We start from the raw sequence: 18,497 nt of genomic DNA on the forward strand, positions 1-18,497 counted from the left end.
TGGTTATCCAGTCTGTTGAACCCATGGATGAACCACAGGGTCGACCCGTCTGGCTGACCTGAGCAGATTCTGGAGCATGCGCAGTAGCTCCAGCAGATTCTGGAGCATGCGCAGTAGCTCCACCGGTGGTATCGGTGTAACTGTAAACGGTTTACAGATTAACGATCCAGAGGACAGTGTGGTAATGAGCGATTCTTTATTCTCTGCATGACGGCCGTTGTATTTACATTGAAGATGGAGTTATATGTGTAATAGAGTTCAACACTTTACTACAAAGTAATGCTTGTAACGTGAGCTAGTGAGGCCATCCTGTCTGTATCACCTAGCATCGTGTCCTGTCCTAGCAGCTTCTTCGTGGTGCTGTAATCACGGCCTAGCTAGCTGGATCACTGCACTTTGCTAGTTAGCAAGCATGTTATGCTAACTAGCTTAGCTGACCGTGCAGCTGAATAGCGAGGTAGACTAGCGAGGTGGGTTAGCCAGGAGCAGGCCGCTCCTCTGCTAGCTAGGACTAGCCAGCCTAGCTAACTCATCTACTGTATCTATATCTAACAGTGGGCTAAGCCTCGCATGCAGATGCAGAGCAAGTTAAATCATTGATCCACAGTGTTAGGTTAGTCGACATGCTATCTATTAATATGCTTCTTCTCTAGCCTGCTCTAGGTGAGTTAAAGGTTGGTTTTCTGATGACATAATCTTGTTAGCTTAGCTAGTCTAACGTTAGCTGTCAACGTCTGTGCAGACAATGCACTGGGCCTTGTTCTAAGGTTAGTTGCGAATCACTTTGCATGTTTTGGTTGCTGTTAAAGTTCCTGTTGTGTCATTGCGTGGATTGTTTTGACTGTTTCTTTCTGTAGGTGATAAACGTCCATTTATTCTTCCAAGACCCCTGAGCTGAAGCCATGGCCCAGTTCGGGGGCCAGAAGAACCCTCCCTGGGCAGCTCAGTTCTCTGCCCCCGCGGGGTCCCAGCCGGGCCACTCCGGACAGCCCCTCGACCTCAACAGTCTGCACAGTAAGCAGAGGAGCTGTGAATCCTGCAGTGTGTAGTTGACAGTCTGAATGACTCATATTCAGCTTTTGGACACATTCCATTCCTACTATTACATTACATTACATTCCTACCCATCAATTTTCATGTTTTGTGTATTGTGACATACATATCATATCATACAGGTATGATGTGCACTGAAGTTTGTTATTGCTAGCTCCTAAGTGAGCTTAAATTAGAGTAAAAACAAAATATAAAAACAATACGACATGTTAAAGAATGGGACAAGCTGAACGATATGCACAGATATTAAAATGCGACTGATGGGATCTAGAGGAGATAAAAGTTCATCTCAGATTCTCCAGGACAACTTCTAGTTTTCTTCCCCTCTCTCTGCGTCTGCAACCCCCCTCTGTGCAGCTCTAGGAGTACAGCAGCCCTCTCTTCTGGGTGCGTCTCCCTCCATGTACTCCCAGCAGTCGGCCATGGCTGCGGCTTCCCTCAACAACCAGTCAGCTGCCAACTACCAGCTCTCGCAGCAGAATGCTGCCCTGCAACAGCAAGCTGCGGCCGCGGCAGCTGCAGCGCTGCAACAGGTGAGCTGCTGGAAGTACTAACCTTACCCTAGCCCTAGCCCTAACCCTTACCCTAGCCCTAACCCTAGCCCTAACCCTAGCCCTAACCCTAGCCCTTACCCTAGCCCTTACCCTAGCCCTTACCCTAGCTCTAACCCTAGCTCTAACCCTAGCTCTAATCCTAGCCCTTACCCTAGCTCTAATCCTAGCTCTAACCCTAGCTCTAACGGACCCTCCCTTTTAAGCGCTGCTCTTGCTCCTTGACTTTAGCACTAGATTACACTCTTGGCCATTTGTTTTGGAAGGAGGTGCACTTGTGAGTTCTGCCTGAGTAGTAGTACCCTGAATACCTACATTAAATGCAATTATTGTAAGTTTCTTGGGATAAAAGCACTTACTGACTATAATGTAAATGTAATGTAAGCGTATGGAACGATGCTCTTGACAGATAGCATCAGGTTTTCTGGTATGAACAATTATTTCGATGATGGATTTGAACATGAGCCAAGTTATTTGACACGTTTGGGTTTATTACAGTCTCAGATAAACTCAGCCCTGCAGCAGTATCAACAGCAGCAGCAGCAGCAGCAACAACAACAACAACAGCAACAACAGCAACAACAGCAACAACAACAGCAGCAGCAGCCACCTCCACAGCCCCCACCACAACAGCAACTCTACAATGTCCCTCACCAGGTATGATTTTTCTTGTTGTTGACTCATTCCAGAACTGTGCTTGGACTGCAGGGCTGCGCACGTTTTCTCTGTTTCAAGCTTCAAAGTGTATTTGTCATATGCACAGGCTACAACAAGTGTAGGGAGTACAGTGAAAATGTTAAGCTCAACCCAACAAATTGTGTCTAAAATTGATGATGGTAGACAAAGTTGATCTGATGGTGGCTGACATCCTGTAACCGTCAGTTATATTATTCTTTTTAAAACAAAACAAAACAAAAAAAACATCCAGTATGTAATGTAACGTTTCATTCTTGTCCTTGGAGTCTCAATGTTTTGGGAATTTTATACCGTCTTATCTTAGCACTGGAATGACTTTCGAATAGACGGCTACATGTACTAGATCTGCTAGCCTGTAAACATGACGCAGTGTGTCAGCAGAATGGAAGACTGGGCAGAGATCCAGAACGCTTCAGAACAGAAAGAACTCGGGCCCACAGAAGTCTGTTTACATTTCATGTCAGTCAGACAACTCGTGTTCTTTATAAGATAGGGTCTTCTTACTTGTTAGTTACCCTTTTTTTAACCTTTAAACTCCCAGGTGATGTATTGTATGTAGATTTTAAAGTGTGTAGACAAACTGTGACAACTGACTTTGTCTGATAAAGATCATGCCAAAATGTTAATAGTGCATAGTGCATGTTAATTGAACAACACGCTTATTACTGTTTTTGCGTGTGCACCCTGTCAATTTAGCAACACCGGCATCCCTCAACAGACTCTTACGGGGTAAGCGAGCAGAAGGCACATTAACAGTGGGTTTGGGGATCAGGACTACACACAAAACTCAAGAAACAGGCACCCTCTCTGTCAGTATGTAATTCTCTCTCTCTCCCGTTTCAGCTGCCTCAGCCCCAACAGGCGCTGCTATCACAGGTAACCGGAATGTCTACACTCACAGCTAAAATGCATCTCTGATCAACAATGTTGTGATGTCGGCTCGTGCTAGAGCTGAGTGATTTAGCCCAGCATAGACGCTGAGAGTACCAGTGTGTTAGCAACATTCATAGAGCTCACTTGTCAGATGTTGCTGTTTTAAGACAGGGAATGAATGCCATAACAGTCTTAAATGACTCTCCTCTTGTCTTCTGTCCCTCTTCTGCCCTGATGTGAAAGAACTGGACAGGTGAAAACAAATTCCCGGTAGGCAACATTCCCCTTCAGCACGTTCACCCATCCTGTGTTTTCAGATCCGTACAGAGATATGAAACGAATACCATGTCAAACCACTGAGATGGATAGAAGGATAGATAGATGGATAGATATTAAGTTGTTGAGATGCCTTCTGTCATATTCCCAAGGAAGACATTTAAACAGACTAGTCTCCTCGGACCTTACCGTGAGCCTTCAGTTGGTCATTTCTTCGTTCTTTGAGTGGTTTGGACATGATCCACACATCGAGGAAAGGACTACTATATTATGTTTAAAGGAAAATCATGTTTAGCCCTGTTTTAAGGTTGCTTATGATCGTATACAATGGTTCAGATCAAATGTTGACAAAACTAGCACTTTTGAGAAAGTCTGATAATTTTAGGAAAATCATGTTAAGCCCTGTTTTAAGGTTACTTATGATCATATACAATCGATCATATACAAAATCAAAACGTTGACAAAACTAGCACTTTTGAGAGTCTGATAATTACTCTACCACCATTTAGGTCATACAATGGATGTGGGTGGGGGACGACAGGTTCACTGTGTTAATCAGTAACTTTATTTACTTTTCACTTATATCTCCGATTATTCAATCTTGTTTTGGTTAAGAGGGATGTAAACTGTTTAAAGCATAAAAGAAACATTAAATAGATAATATTTAGTATATATTTTCATAGATTAAAACCCTACATTACTCTCTCCTCTGTCCCCCCCAGCCCCCTGTAGCCCTGCCCACCAGTATGAGCCTGTCCAATCCCCAGCAGACGGCCCAGATCACCGTGTCCTATCCCACGCCTCGCTCCAGCCACCAGCAGCAGACACAGCCCCAGAAACAGCGCGTCTTTACCGGAGTGGTCAACAAGTTGCATGACACCTTCGGCTTCGTGGACGAGGACGTTTTCTTCCAGCTCAGGTGAGGGAGACGGTGGAGCGACTTAACTAAAAATATATATGCCGGCTCTATAGATGCATCTAAACTAGAAAAGCCCGCTACACTTAAACATTCAACAACTGGACATGCTGACGACATGCATCATGGGTGGGATACGACAGTTTCACTGTGCAATTGTTGTAGTATCTGGTACCTGTAGATTTTCAGGTGCTGTATCAAATGACGTAAATATTACTGTGCAGGATGTTCTTTGTCTCATAAATGTACCTTCTGGTTTTCTGTCCCGGCCAGTGCGGTGAAGGGGAAGACTCCTCAGGTGGGCGACAGGGTCCTAGTGGAGGCCGTGTACAACCCCAATATGCCCTTCAAATGGAACGCCCAGCGCATCCAGACCTTACCTCAACTGTCCAACCAGTCGGTGAGAGTTCAGCCTCAGACACACAGGTCGCTTTGTCGCCACTCAAACGAGGAGGGAAACGTTTTGAACCAGACGAGGTCTGACCGCAATGTTCCAGATATCACTGCTCTTTCTCTTTCAAAGTTGTTTCAGCCGTTTGTTCCTACTGAACCTGATCTTAGCTACAGCTACAAGACGATGCAAATCTCACTACCACATCTTTAGTGCTATGTGTGCGCAGTGTTATGTGTGCGCGTGTGTGTGTGTTTGTGCATTTGTGTAAGTCTTTTTTTGACTGCTCTGTTCTCAATCCCCCCCTAGCATCAACAGCAGCCACAGCCCTTACCTCAAGTTTCCCCACAGATGGGCAACTTTTACCCTGACCCAGGGATGCAGCCTCGCTACTCAGACATGCACCCCGCCATGGACAACAGACAAAATGTAACCCTCCCCCCACCTGGCCTGGCCCTCACACACACACCCCCTTGTCTTTCTCCATACCTGTCTTCCTCTTCCTCTCTCACTCATCTTCCCTTTTCTCATGCTCCCCCCAAACATCAGTTCTTGTTTCTTTGTGCCATTTTCTTACCTTTCTCTTGCGTAAGGTCACTGCTGTATTTATGTCGTGTGGGTAGTAGTTTTGTCTCAAGTTTTTTATTTGTCTTTCAGCATTCATTTGTGTTTCAAAGATACATTTTTTACAGCAGTGTTGACATTTTGACTATTTTATGATTCCTGGCAACTCTTTGATTTCATCACTCTGAAACACAAAAGAATGCGTCTAGTTCTCTTCACCTCTCTCTCCTGGTTCTGTTCAGGACTTTGGGCTGTCTTTTCTCTTTTCTCTAACAATGACATTTACTAATCTCTCTACAGGGAAATATGCCGTTTTACAGACAGTGAAATCAAAGTGTTTTTAAAGGTGCAATTCATAATATGTCCTATCCAAAAAGGGTTTGAGCATTATGACAGGAAATAGACAGGGAAAGCTCTGGTTGATCTATACAAGAAAAGATTTAAAAAAAACAAAAAAGCTAAGGTATGTGTGCTGCCTAACACACTTACAGTATGTCCATATGTAATAATGTCCTGTTATCCCTCTGCTTTCTACATGTGATGTAAGCTCCTCATGGTTGAGCCTGTTTCCTCTAATAATTCTCTATAATTCATAATAAATCGGGAATATGATCTTGTGAACTGCACCTTCAGCACACTTTCTCTTCACGTTTCCTAACACCCTACTCTTTTTTTTAAATTTTATTTACAATCTATTTTCTTTTTTTTCCCCTTCTCCTTTTTTCACTCAAATACTTTTCACTTCAAAAACAGGTCAGGACATTTCTCTGCTCACAAACAGGTCAAATGTGTTATTTTCACCCTACTCATAGAGACACTGCCAATCCTGAGTTTTGTCTTGACGTAGGGGCACTAGTGCTTTCTTCCGCTCTCTGCCGAGGTAGGGGAAGCAGTGTCAGCTGTCACATAGGGACACACGGATCTACACTCCATCTAGAAAGTGTAGCCTTAATCTAAAAGTGGTCATATGTACATCTTACAACCTGCCTCTTGTCTCTTGGGAGGCCACGGGTCATGTGACACTAACGTCCCCTCTGTTCTCGCTCCTCCCTCCCTCCTTTCAGAGCCAGCCTCCGGCTCCATCCATGATGAAGGCGACCCCCAGCATGATGCAGTCCCTGCCCCCCCCCAGCAGCTTCAGCGTTCCTGCCCAGGGCCCCCCGCCGTCGCTGCTGCAGGCCCAGCTGTCCGCCGCCTCCCTGGCCCCGCTGCTCCAGAACCCGCCCCAGCCCCTGCTGCCACAGCCTCCTCCCAAAGGTAGGAGGCGCTCTCCCCATCACGTTACTGGCATTACCAAACTTGATGAGGCGCTCGTGACGCACCTATGAGGCGTTTAGTGCTCTGTCGGTAATGCCCCCCCCCCACCACTCCTCTCCCTCCTCTGTGTGTAGACGTGTTCTCAGGGGGTCTTCTTCAGCCCCCGGTCAGGATGATGCCCCAGCCTCAGCCGGTCCGACGGATGGACCCCGCCCCTCGCTTCCCCAACCGCAACGACCGCCCCGAACTCATCCTCAGGCCGAAGGACGAGCGCAGGTCTGGGCGGATCTCAGACCGCTACACCTTTAGTAGTAATAATAGTGGTAATTAAGCTTATTCTATAAGTACTTCTGTTTGACCTTTTGACCTTTCCCTTCCTCGTCTCTGCTCCACCCTCAGTCGTGAGAGAGAGCGTGAGCGGCGGCGGTCGAGAGAACGCTCGCCCGCCCGTAAGCGCTCCAGGGACCGGTCCCCGCGGCGCGAGCGCTCACCCAGACGCCCTCGCCGGGTGGTTCCCCGCTACACCGTACAGTTCTCCAAGTTCAGCCTGGACGGGTCAGTCACAACAACAACAATAGTGCCTGTCTGTCTGTCTGTCTGTCTGTCTGTGTCTGGGCAGTGTTTCCTGTGGAACTGATCTCTTGGTGTGGTGGTGTGTGAAAAAAAAAAAAGGAGTCCGATTTCGAAACCAAAGCGTGGGATCGGAGACTGCCCTTCTACCTTCCTTGTTCCTCTCTCCTGTCCCCTTCCTTCTCCTCTCTCCTCTCTTGCGCTCCTCTCAACAACCTCTCTCTCCTCTTCTCTCTCACCTGTGCCTCCACTCTGTGCCACAGTCCTGTCCTCTCCTACCACAATCCCTGTCTCTGCCTAAAAAAAAGAATTAACTGAAGAGTAGGTCTATAAAGATGGCCTAACTTCTCGGAAGGCTGGTAAAGTCATAGAGCTTAAAATGTAATTAATGACATGTAACTGAACGGGATAAAACAGTAAACCCGCACAAGCACTTAATAAATCATATGGTTTATAGACATATTTTAATCAGATGTATTGTGGTAACGGCTGCTGTTTTCTGTTATTTTGATTGGCACTTTTTAGGTGGCTGGAGGAACATTAACGCAAGCTAGTGTTAGTTCAGCCAGCCAAAAAGACGGTCGCACAATCCATCAGGCAGCGCTGCACCTGACTCGCACGAAAGTTGCAGAACCTTGTACGCTTGTGGTGTACATCTCCTTGACAACGCTCGCTTGAAGGGCTGACGGACAGACAGACAGCAGCGCGTAGCTCAAATGGAGCAGCTCCGCTTCGGCTCAAACTGTATTTTCAGATAACGTTACGTAACTTTAGCAACACAAGGCCAATTTATCATATTCATTTTTTACTTCACCGATCAGACACCTGCATGAGGCATTCCTCTTGCCCGAACTATCTGTCTGTCTATCTATCTATCTCGCTGCAGTATCTATCTATTCTATTTATTCTATCTACTCTATCTGTAGGTAGTAGAACCTCTAAGAGTGAACTGTACCTGTGAATGGAGGTAGTGATGCGGCGCCTTCTCTTCCCTCCAGGGTCAACTGTGACATGATGGAGCTGAGGCGCCGCTACCAGAGCCTCTACATCCCCAGCGACTTCTTCCACGCCGTCTTCACCTGGGTGGACGCCTTCCCCCTGACGCGCCCCTTCCAGTTCGGCAGCTACTGCAACTTCCACATCATGCACAAGGAGGTGGACTCCCTGGTCAAGAACACCGCCGTGCTGGACCCGCCTGACGCCAACCACACCTACAGCGCCAAGGTACGGGCACGCCTGCGCCCGATTCGCTCACCGCGCCGGCGGTCAGTCAGAGCACCGGTAAAGGCCCCGAGGTCATAGTGACGTCTGATAGACCATTGACCATGGTGGTCTCCCTGACGGGCGCTCTGTGCCCTGCTGGCTGTGTGTGTCGTGCAGGTGATGCTGCTGGCCAACCCCAGTCTGGAGGAGCTCTACCATAAGTCCTGTGCTCTGGCAGAGGACGCCCAGGAGCTCAGAGACGCCTTCCAGCACCCCGCTCGCCTCATCAAGGTACACAGTACACATTCGTTCACACACACGCGCGCACACACACACACACACAAGCACACACAATGGCTGAGGAGGCTCCATGAAGTGGCACAGGCTTAGCCAGCGAAGAGCTGACCATTTTGTGTGTTTGTGTGTTTGTGTGTGCGTGTGTGTGTGTGTAACAAACCCAGTGGATGTTGGCTCTCCCGTGTTAACCACTCCAGTGGGGTTTCTTCCCAAGTCTGGTTCTTAAGTTTTGTTTGAAGTTATGGACAGCTGTAGGATGGCAGGGATCTGTTTTTTGACCTCTTCTCTATTTCTGTTTATTCTCTCCATCTCTTCGACTCATTCTCCGTCTCTCCTCTCTCTGCCCTCATGTTGTCCCTCATCCCATCCCTCTCTCCTCCTCGCTCCCTCAGTTCCTGGTGGGGATGAGGGGTAAGGACGAGGCCATGGCCATCGGGGGCCACTGGTCCCCCTCGCTGGACGGAGCCGAACCAGAGAAGGACGCCTCGGTCCTTATAAAGACAGCCATACGCTGTTGTAAAGCTCTCACAGGCATTGACTTGAGTTTGTGCACTCAATGGTAAGTCCCTCTCTCTCTCTATCAACCATTCCCTTCTTCTCCCAGCCTGTGTTTGTCAATAACTAGCCCAGGCCTTCCCTTACTAAACACAAAATCCTTGAATTGGCACCATGCTGCATATTTTTACTACCCCAGTACTAAAGCTCTTGTCTCTGACACGTCTGATGGCTTTTTAAATTATTATTACTATTTTTATTTTTTTGGGATTATTTATGTTATGATTCTGTGGTTTAATTTGCCTCCTTAATTATTTTGGTTGTACGATGTCCCATCGTCTACTGTGTGACACCGTCTATGTGGTTATGAATGAACGAATGCATTGACTCTGTGGCTGGGAGAGCAGTTACCAGGACCAGAAGACGCCAACATTACTTTCTGTTCTTTAATTTTAATTTTGACTCTGTTAAATATCTTACATATTTAACTTGCTTTCACTGTGCTGTTGATTCTGTCTTTCTTCTCACATGTGCAACGTAAGATATCCTATCCAAGCGCAGAATACTGAACTATGATTGGCTGGGGGAGGAGGGGGGTATTCTTTGTTTTTGTCTGTCAATTTTCCCAAAATGGCCGCCGTTACCCATGACAACCGTTGGAGAGCTGCAGACTGGGTTTCCTAATAATGATTGTTTATGTGTGTGTGTGTGTGTGTGTGTGTGTGTGTGTGTGCGCGCGTGTGAGGTGGGTCACTGTAATTAAGTCATTCAGAGGCCAGGGTGGTGGGTGGGACCATAGCCTAGTCTGGGTGTGGCAGGCTAGCCCCCTTAGCCAGGCTGGCCTTTTTTTTTTTTTTTTTAAAGTGTGCCCTGACCAGAATGTTTCTTTCCAATGCGCCCTCTTCCTTTGCGACAGGTATCGTTTTGCAGAGATTCGCTATCACCGCCCCGAGGAGACGCACAAGGGGCGGACAGTCCCCGCACATGTGGAGACAGTGGTTTTGTTTCTCCCGGATGTTTGGCATTGTCTTCCTACCCGCTCAGAGTGGGAGGGGCTGTCGCGCGGACTCCGGGAGCAGCTGGCTGAGAAGCTGTCGGCCGAGCGGCAGGAGGCGGATGGAGAACAGGCACTGAACCGCTAATCCCTCTCTTCTCATTTCCCGCTTCTCACAGGAAGGCACAGGAATTACAAAAACAAAACAAAAACACATTTACACACGCCATCACCATACGCACGCACGCACGCACAAACACACACACACACACACACACACACAGACATCACAACAGGCAGAGTACTGTACCTCCACCAGAACCCCTCCTCTTCTCACTCCTCCCACATCCCTTGTCCTCTGCTCCGACTACTCCATCCCTCCATCCGCACCCCCACCCTCCCTCGCATCCAGCAGACACATTCAGAGGGGGGAGGATAGGTTGTATGTAACGACACCGCAGCAACTGGTAAAACAGCTTCCAGCCCTTTGAGCAACCGCTAATCGGGTGGCAATCTGGGCTTTTATATGGGGGTATTTGTTAATTGAGGTATGAGGTGGGAATTCGGTGGTGTTTATCTCAATGATCCAACCATGCATGTGGGGTTTGGGATGCACAAAAAAAAAAAAACTCATTTGATTCTTTGATTCGGAATGAGGATTCCGAAGAGAATGCTGGAATCTGCAGAGCCAGTTGCTTGTAGACGTGTGTTTGTTCTAGAATTGTTACCTTGGCTTATATATATTATATATATCTTTTGTTTCTTTTTACCTCAGTTCAGTATCTGCTGAACTCCAAAACAATCCGTCTGTCCCTGTCATTGGAATCTAGCCTACACTGATTGGGCTGTAAATAGATCTTGATTTTCCAGCCAGGGCAGTGGGTTGGGACAGGACGACAGAAGTTCTCTATAACGTAGATATATAACCAGGACCAACATACCCAAATGGGGGGAGATCATGCTGAACTAGGAGACTAGGGCTACCCCATACACACTCAGTTCGGAGACCAGCTTTGAGTTCACCTGATGTACTACACGCCCACTGTCACTGATTGACCTTTTTGTGTTCCACAGAACTGCATTGATTGGCCGCTGGGGCGGGGGGGGGGGGGGGTGCATTTTCTGTGGCTTTGATAAGAGCTTAGAGAGCTTCCCTGTGTACTCCACAGTAGCAGTGGACTTTTACCCAGTACGAGAGCTCACTAGGACAAGACTATGAGAGACAGATGTGACCTTGCTTCTTGCACGGATCAACTTTTGTTTTCACAAGCTGAACCTGGGGGAGAAGTGGTGTGTTGATGGTCGGCTGTCCCCTTCTCCTTTCTTCCCACACACTCTCTCTCTCTCTCTTTCTCTCTCTGTCTCTCTCCCTTTCTCTTTCTCTCTGTCTCTCTTTCTCTCTGTCTCTCTCTCTCTCTCTCTCTCTCTGATGATTGTCTCTGAAGGAGGAAGAGGAGAAGGAGGAGGAGGAGTCCAAGGCGGTCACCACCCCCACACACTGGGCCAAGCTTGACCCCAAGTCCATGAAGGTGAGAGAACACTGTATCCCAGCCCAATAGTGAGCATGACTGTACCTTGCTAGTTTGTGACCTTTCTTTGAGACAAGATAGGTAGGTAGGATGCAGCTGTGGTATGTTGGCAGCTTATAAGTCTAGATCAGCTCTTGCATAACAAGTTGTAACTATTATAAAGTCATAGGCATTCCCTCCTGCGGCTAAAATATTTGTTGTGAATTCTTGTAGCTGTGTTTAATGTGTATCCTTCCTTCCGCCATTCAGCTGTTAGTCTAACCTAGTGTGCCCCTGTAGGTTAATGACCTGCGTAAGGAGCTAGAGTCTCGCTCCCTGAGCTCCAAGGGGTTAAAGTCTCAGCTGATCGCCCGCCTCACCAAGCAGCTGAAGGTGGAGGAGCAGGTGGAGGAGACCAAGGAGCCCGAGAAACCGGAGAGCCTGGTCCCAGAGGAGGAGGAGCCCCAGCGTGTGGAGGAGGACAAAGAGGTAGCTAACCAGGCAGCCAACCACCACGCTGTCTGGCTACTCACTATGGGAACAGACTCGGATTGAGGCGCAGAAAATGCTCTTTATAGTTTGTGTGCACTAGAGGGAGTCCAAGAGTTCTTGTTGTTCACAGTAAGCTGCTCATTTCTCCTCTCTCCGTCTATCCGTCTCTCTCTCTATCCGTCTCTCTCTCTCTCTCTCTCTCTCTCTCTGTTCTTGGCTCTCTCAGGAGGAGGAGAAGAAGAAGCAGGAGGAGCTGGAGCGCCAGCGTCGGGAGCGCCGCTACGTCCTCCCCGACGAGCCCACCATCCTCGTCCACCCCAACTGGGCGGCCAAGAACGGCAAGTTCGACTGCAGCATCATGTCCCTGAGCGTGCTGCTGGACTACCGGCTGGAGGACAACAAGGAGCACTCCTTCGAGGTGAGACGTCTCCTTAACCCGTCTGGCTCCACAGCAGCCGTCGGCATCAACCGTCAGCCAGCGGACGCTGAGGGAACGAAATCCGTCGTGATTAACGACTGCGGCTCCACTGTAGGTCACGTTCGACGCCGGCGTCAGATAGGGCTGCACGATTATGACAAAAGATAATAATTGCGATTATTTGCTTCAAAATGGTAATTGCGATTATTAATTGCAATTAATGTTTAATATAATAATATATAATAACCAAAATGCTCCCAAATCACGGACGTTGATCCCGTTCTTGCTACTAACTCACTGACCTCGTTTTCGCTCATTTTTTCACTACTCACGGCTGCAGGTACTCTTGTGACACTTGTCTTGACCTACTGCTCTATCTGTCTTCTCAGTGAAATTGCACTCAGCGGGAACGCATGTGATTGGTCAGACAGCATAAGCGCCTGTGATTCGTCCGTGTAGTCCTAGCATACTCAATTCAAAGCAAAATTATTAATCACATGAATTGCGGCCTTTTTGCGATTAGTTAATCGCGGAGGTCATAATCGTGATTCCGATTAATTGACGATTAATTGTGCAGCCCTAGCGTCAGAGTTAGAGAATCACGGAGGTTTAATTTCTCGATTGTTGCACGGTGGAATGTCGACGGCTGATGGCCGACGATGGCGGCGTCTCGTGGGAACCGGTGGCGTTCTCGGCGGCGGCGGTCTCCGGTCTCACCCGTCTGTCCCCTGCCAGGTGTCCCTGTTTGCGGAGCTGTTTAACGAGATGCTGCAGAGGGACTTCGGCTACCGCATCTTCAAAGCCCTGGCCGCCGTGCCCTCCAAGGAGGAGAAGAAGGAGAAGAAGGAGAAGGCCAAGAAAGAGGCTGAGAAGAAGGAGGTGAAGAAGGATAAAGAGGAGGACAGCGGAGAGCCGGCAGTGAAGAAGATTAAAGAGGACGACGACAAGAAGAAGGTGAGTGCGAGAAACATTCTCGTTTCGAAGAGGCCGGGGTCTCTGGCGGTCTGGCGGTGAGGCCTCCTGAGTTGCTCCTGAATACGTCTGACCACGCCTTGTCCGATACCAGGAGGAGGAGAAGGAGAAGGAGAAGGAGCGGGTGCTGAAGAAGGAGGAGTCTCGCGACGAGGAGGAGAACGAGGACGAGAGCAGCAACCCAAACGCTGAGGAGTACGACCCGCTGGAGGCTGAGGACGCCGACGATGACGATGACGACGGTACAAACATGCTCCCGCAGTCACACGCCTCTTGTCTTGTTCTGTCAAAAGTGTGTGCGTGCGTGTGTGTGTGCGCGTGTGTAAACCTGTGCCCTTAGATGAGACCACACTAGGTCTGTGATGAGAAATCATGCACCACGCTGAACATGTGATGTATAACCCTTACCACAGTATCTGAGACCTGCAGACACAACTTTATTTAATTTTTTTTTAAATCCCAGAGTGGGTTTGTCTTAGTCATCCTCACATGACTTTTACTCCTCCCTTCTGCTCAGACAAGGATGATGAAGACTCCAACGGCAGGGACAGGCGAGAAGACCGCAGAGAGGACAGGAAGTCCAAGGACAGGTTATCTAAAGACAAGGTGGGTCCTGGCCCTGTGCTCTACTTGATTCTGATGCTGACTTTCCTCGTCCCAGTCCAGTTTGTTAAATGGAGTGTGTGTGTGTGTGCGTGTGTGTGTGTGTGTGTGTGTGTGTGTGTATGTGTGTGTGTGTGTGTGTGTGAAGGAGAAGGAGAAGAAGCAGATGGTAACATACAATAAGGACCTCCTGATGGCCTTTGTCTACTTCGACCAGAGCCACTGTGGCTACCTGCTGGAGAAAGACCTGGAGGAGATCATGTACACTCTGGGTCTGCACCTGTCCCGTGCTCAGGTAAAACACACACACACACACACACACACACACACACACACACACTCACACACTCTCTGGGTCTGCACCTGTCCCGTGCTCAGGTAAAACACACACACACACACACACACACACACTCTGGGTCTGCACCTGTCCCGTGCTCAGGTAAAACACACACACACACACACACACACTCTGGATCTGCACCTGTCCCGTGCTCAGGTAAAACACACACACACACACACACACACTCTGGGTCTGCACCTGTCCCGTGCTCAGGTAAAACACACACACACACACACACACACACACTCTGGGTCTGCACCTGTCCCGTGCTCAGGTAAAACACACACACACACACACACACACACACACACACACTCTGGGTCTGCACCTGTCCCGTGCTCAGGTAAAACACACACACACACACACACACTCTGGGTCTGCACCTGTCCCGTGCTCAGGTAAAACACACACACACACACACACTCTGGGTCTGCACCTGTCCCGTGCTCAGGTAAAACACACACACACACACACACTCTGGGTCTGCACCTGTCCCGTGCTCAGGTAAAACACACACACACACACACACACACACACACACTCTGGGTCTGCACCTGTCCCGTGCTCAGGTAAAACACACACACACACACACACACACACACTCTGGGTCTGCACCTGTCCCGTGCTCAGGTAAAACACACACACACACACACACACACACTGGGCCTAAATCTGCCCCCGAGTTAAACATGTACCATGTCTATATTTCCACAATGTTGGGTGTGTGCTTTCTCTCCAGGTGAAGAAGCTGTTGAACAAGCCCGTGGTGAGAGAGTCCTGCCTCTACCGTAAGCTAACAGACCGGGCCAAGGACGAGGCTGCCCCGCCCCTCAGCGATGCACAGCTGGACAACCTGCTGGGTGAGTCAGTCAGAGGATGAGTCAGTCAGAGGATGAGTCAGTCAGAGGATGAGTGCCCCATTGCTCCATCCACGCAAGCTTCACTAAATTCTGAGTGAATGGTAACGGACGTTGCCTGTCAATGGATATATATACAGATCCTTTACAAAAAAAATAGAATATCATGGAAGTTAGTTTTGCCATAATTCCTTTCAAAAGTGAAATTTTCAGAGATTATAGATTCATTACACACAAAAGTGAATTATTTCTACCCATTATTTGTTTCATTTTTCAAAAAATTTGAAACGGCTCCAGAGATCCCCCAAAACAGTATTTCAAGAAATCAGAATAGTGTGAAGAAAATCAGCATTTACTTTTAGACTTAGTGTCACACTCTAATCATCTAATTCAATCAAAATACCTGCAAAGTTGCCGTTAAATTGTATCTCAGTCTAGTTCAGCATGGGGAAGACTGCAGACTTCACAATTGTCCTTATCATTGACACCCTCCAGAAGATGTTTTGGCGGGTTTCTGGAGCTGTAAGCCAAAATTATGAAAAATTAAACAAAAAAAGGCTAGAAATATTACACTTTGTGTGTAATTAATCTATAATCTATCAAAGTTTCACTTTTTTAAATGAAAAAAAAAACCTAACTTTTCCATGATATTCAAATTCATGGAAAGGATCTGTATATATAGAAAGAGAATTAACAGAAATTGCCGAATACAGAGAAACACTAGTGAAAACTAGTGTGTGTGGCCAGAGCCTTATGGAACCCCCCCCCCCCCCCATCTCCCCCCAGGTAACAGAGCCCTGCTGCCAGGTCCCAAGTCTCAGGCCGAGTCTGCGGAGGCCACCGAATCAGGCAGTCTGATCGTTTACAACGGGGCCATGGTGGACGTGGGCAGCATGATGCAGAAGCTGGACAAGAGCGAGAAAGCCAGGGAGGAGATCGAGCAGAAACTCATGGTCCAGGACTCCAAGATAGGTATGTGGAGAGGGGTTTAAGGTTCGTAAAGCTGCACTCTGAGAGTATTCTGAGGACAAAGATCTGTGTCAACATGCCAGTCTGACTCTGGGCTCTCTCACTCTCATATGGCACACAGTCATGTGTATGCACGTTTCCCCTAGGATTTTTTTCAGGGGGGGTGGTAGGCCCCCCCAAACTACTAGTGTAGACGTGGGCCGCGGGGTGTTAGCATAGATATCCATGTTTGTTATATCGGTGCATTTCTCTACACTGAGCTGAAATGAAACGAGTACTTAGGTAAATAAATATTCACATTATTTATTTACAACACATAAATACATATTACTAGAAAACAATGACATTTCCTGCAGAAAATGTGTGTGAATGCTGAACAGAGATATCGCAAAAGTATTGCTGAAAATGCATAGCCTAAATGGGAAAAATGGAAACTTGAATGCAACGACATTAAGTCCACAACAATAGCCTAGCTAATGTTAGCCTACATAGCTACTAGCATCAGAAGACATACACTTAATTGTGGTTACATTACTTATTTAGCTAGCTACAGCAACAGAACATATTTTCATTTCATCATCTCTCACTCCTAGACAGAAAATGTCCGCTAGCCACAATGCAAATTTTCGCTATGTTAAACTCCATTGACTTATGCTAACAATGTTGGCGATCTAAAAGTCTGCTATTTTTGACTTTTTGGGTCTTTCAGAAGGGGCGGCGGGTCGCCCCTCCAAGGGGAAACACTGAGTCTGACAGTGAATCTGGCAAAGTACTCCCACCACCACCCATGAAACCTGTCATACAGGCCAGAGCACACTGCTAGTGTGAATGGGACGTTCTGTGAAAAACCTTGAAAAGAATTAGAATGCAAGTCTGTTTTCCAGGCTGCCGCTGTGTGACTCCTAAGACGCGTGACTAGACGCGCGATGCTGCATGCTTTGGGCTCAGGGACACCTGTGTGGTGGTGTTGTTTCAGACGAGGACACCAAGGTGATGGCGCAGCTGGAGCAAGCTAACCGGACGCTGGCCAAAGAGCTGGAGGAGGTGAAGACCAACCTGGGCCAGACCGAGGAGAGCCTCAAGGCGGTGGAGGAGCAGAAGGACAACTACCACAACCAGCTCCACAACACCGCAGACAGACTCACCTCCACCATGAAGGAGCTGCTGGGAACCCTGCAGAAGGTAACCCTGCACCCCCGCTCCATCATTCCTCTGTTGTAGACTGTGTGTACTCGGGTGTGCTTAACTTCAATTAATGGAAATTGTTTGGCTCAGTGAATTATTGAGTGTATAATGTGAGGTACTTGCCACATCTTTCATGTTCAGACTAACTGAAGTTTTTGTCATCTTCCAGAAGGTGCAATCTGAAGCCGACGACCAAAAATCTCAAGCGAACGGTTCAGACGAATGAATGAAGCAGCGAATGTGTCTGGTCAGATATTGAATTTCTTATAAACCTGTAAATATGCACTAAGTATAATTCGACTCAATTTTTTTTTTAAATTTGGACTTTTTTTCCCATGGCCATGTATCTATAGATTATCATTCATTGATTGGTTCTAATGTTTTCATATTACCTCATGATTTTATACCTGAAAATAATTTCATCTGTTTAAATTAGCTAGTTTTAATTTCCTAGTTTGTGATACATTATAATTTGTTTATTTTGCTTGTTGTATTGGTTTTTCATATTTGTAGCTGAAATTGGCTGTTTTTTTCCGCATTGCTTCGCCGAACATGATTGCCCAAATTGCGCTGCATTTATGCCAGTATGTGTGAGTTGTACTTATCAGAGAATTCTAATTAGCAATAATGATGTTTATTTATGTTCCAAATGGGTAATCTAAAAGTATATGAGAAAAAAATACTTTTGGATGGGGTAAGTACTCCAAATGAACACGCTTTGATCACTTTCTGGATATTTTCTCTCTGTTGACATGTCCGTTCAATAAACATATTTGATATTGCAGTTCTTCTGTACTTTACTGACCTGGCTTGTAGTGTGATTGATATTTTCCTATAAGCAACCACTTACAAAGCCAAACCATAAACTGAATGTCTCGCAAACTTGAAGGAACTGCTTGAAAATGAACCTGATAGTTTTTGACTTTGGAATTGTTTGCATTCTAGAAGTAGAAGTAAGAATACTTTGCGTTCTAGGTTTTGGGATTGTTTTAGCAAACTAGGCAGGGCACTGTGTTT

The 18,497-nt window shown here is 47.3% G+C and overlaps 1 protein-coding gene across 2 annotated transcripts; it reads left to right on the forward strand.

The window, feature by feature from the left end:
• The first annotated feature begins 133 nt into the window (after window positions 1-133).
• ccar1 (cell division cycle and apoptosis regulator 1) lies at window positions 134-18,264 on the forward strand. 2 transcript variants are annotated; one of them, XM_084458634.1, is made up of 28 exons: window positions 134-181; window positions 858-1,014; window positions 1,411-1,586; window positions 2,103-2,261; window positions 2,997-3,029; window positions 3,144-3,176; window positions 3,417-3,443; window positions 4,172-4,368; window positions 4,639-4,765; window positions 5,066-5,185; window positions 6,385-6,577; window positions 6,712-6,853; window positions 6,977-7,132; window positions 8,146-8,371; window positions 8,528-8,641; window positions 9,040-9,206; window positions 10,059-10,269; window positions 11,582-11,665; window positions 11,945-12,133; window positions 12,363-12,554; window positions 13,290-13,508; window positions 13,621-13,768; window positions 14,044-14,132; window positions 14,278-14,424; window positions 15,209-15,329; window positions 16,113-16,298; window positions 17,272-17,477; window positions 17,650-18,264. In XM_084458634.1, exons 2-28 carry the CDS (start codon window positions 903-905, stop codon window positions 17,704-17,706), a joined length of 3,831 nt encoding a protein of 1,276 aa, XP_084314760.1. In that variant the 5' UTR covers window positions 134-181; window positions 858-902; the 3' UTR covers window positions 17,707-18,264. The 2 variants fall into 2 exon arrangements, with proteins under 2 accessions (XP_084314760.1, XP_084314761.1); XM_084458635.1 differs by having other exon boundaries at window positions 14,284-14,424.
• Window positions 18,265-18,497: the final 233 nt, after the last annotated feature.

The sequence above is a fragment of the Borostomias antarcticus genome (assembly GCF_949987555.1).
Source record: "Borostomias antarcticus genome assembly, chromosome: 25".
NCBI lineage: Eukaryota > Metazoa > Chordata > Actinopteri > Stomiiformes > Stomiidae > Borostomias > Borostomias antarcticus.

Bases quoted from the DNA above. Each gene is read 5' to 3' on its own strand.
- ccar1 (XM_084458634.1), top strand. From the start codon at position 903: ATGGCCCAGTTCGGGGGCCAGAAGAACCCTCCCTGGGCAGCTCAGTTC. The intron at 2,262-2,996 runs GTATGATTTTTC...CTGTCAATTTAG, and splicing joins TCTACAATGTCCCTCACCAG to CAACACCGGCATCCCTCAAC. The intron at 16,299-17,271 runs GTATGTGGAGAG...GTGTTGTTTCAG, and splicing joins GGTCCAGGACTCCAAGATAG to ACGAGGACACCAAGGTGATG.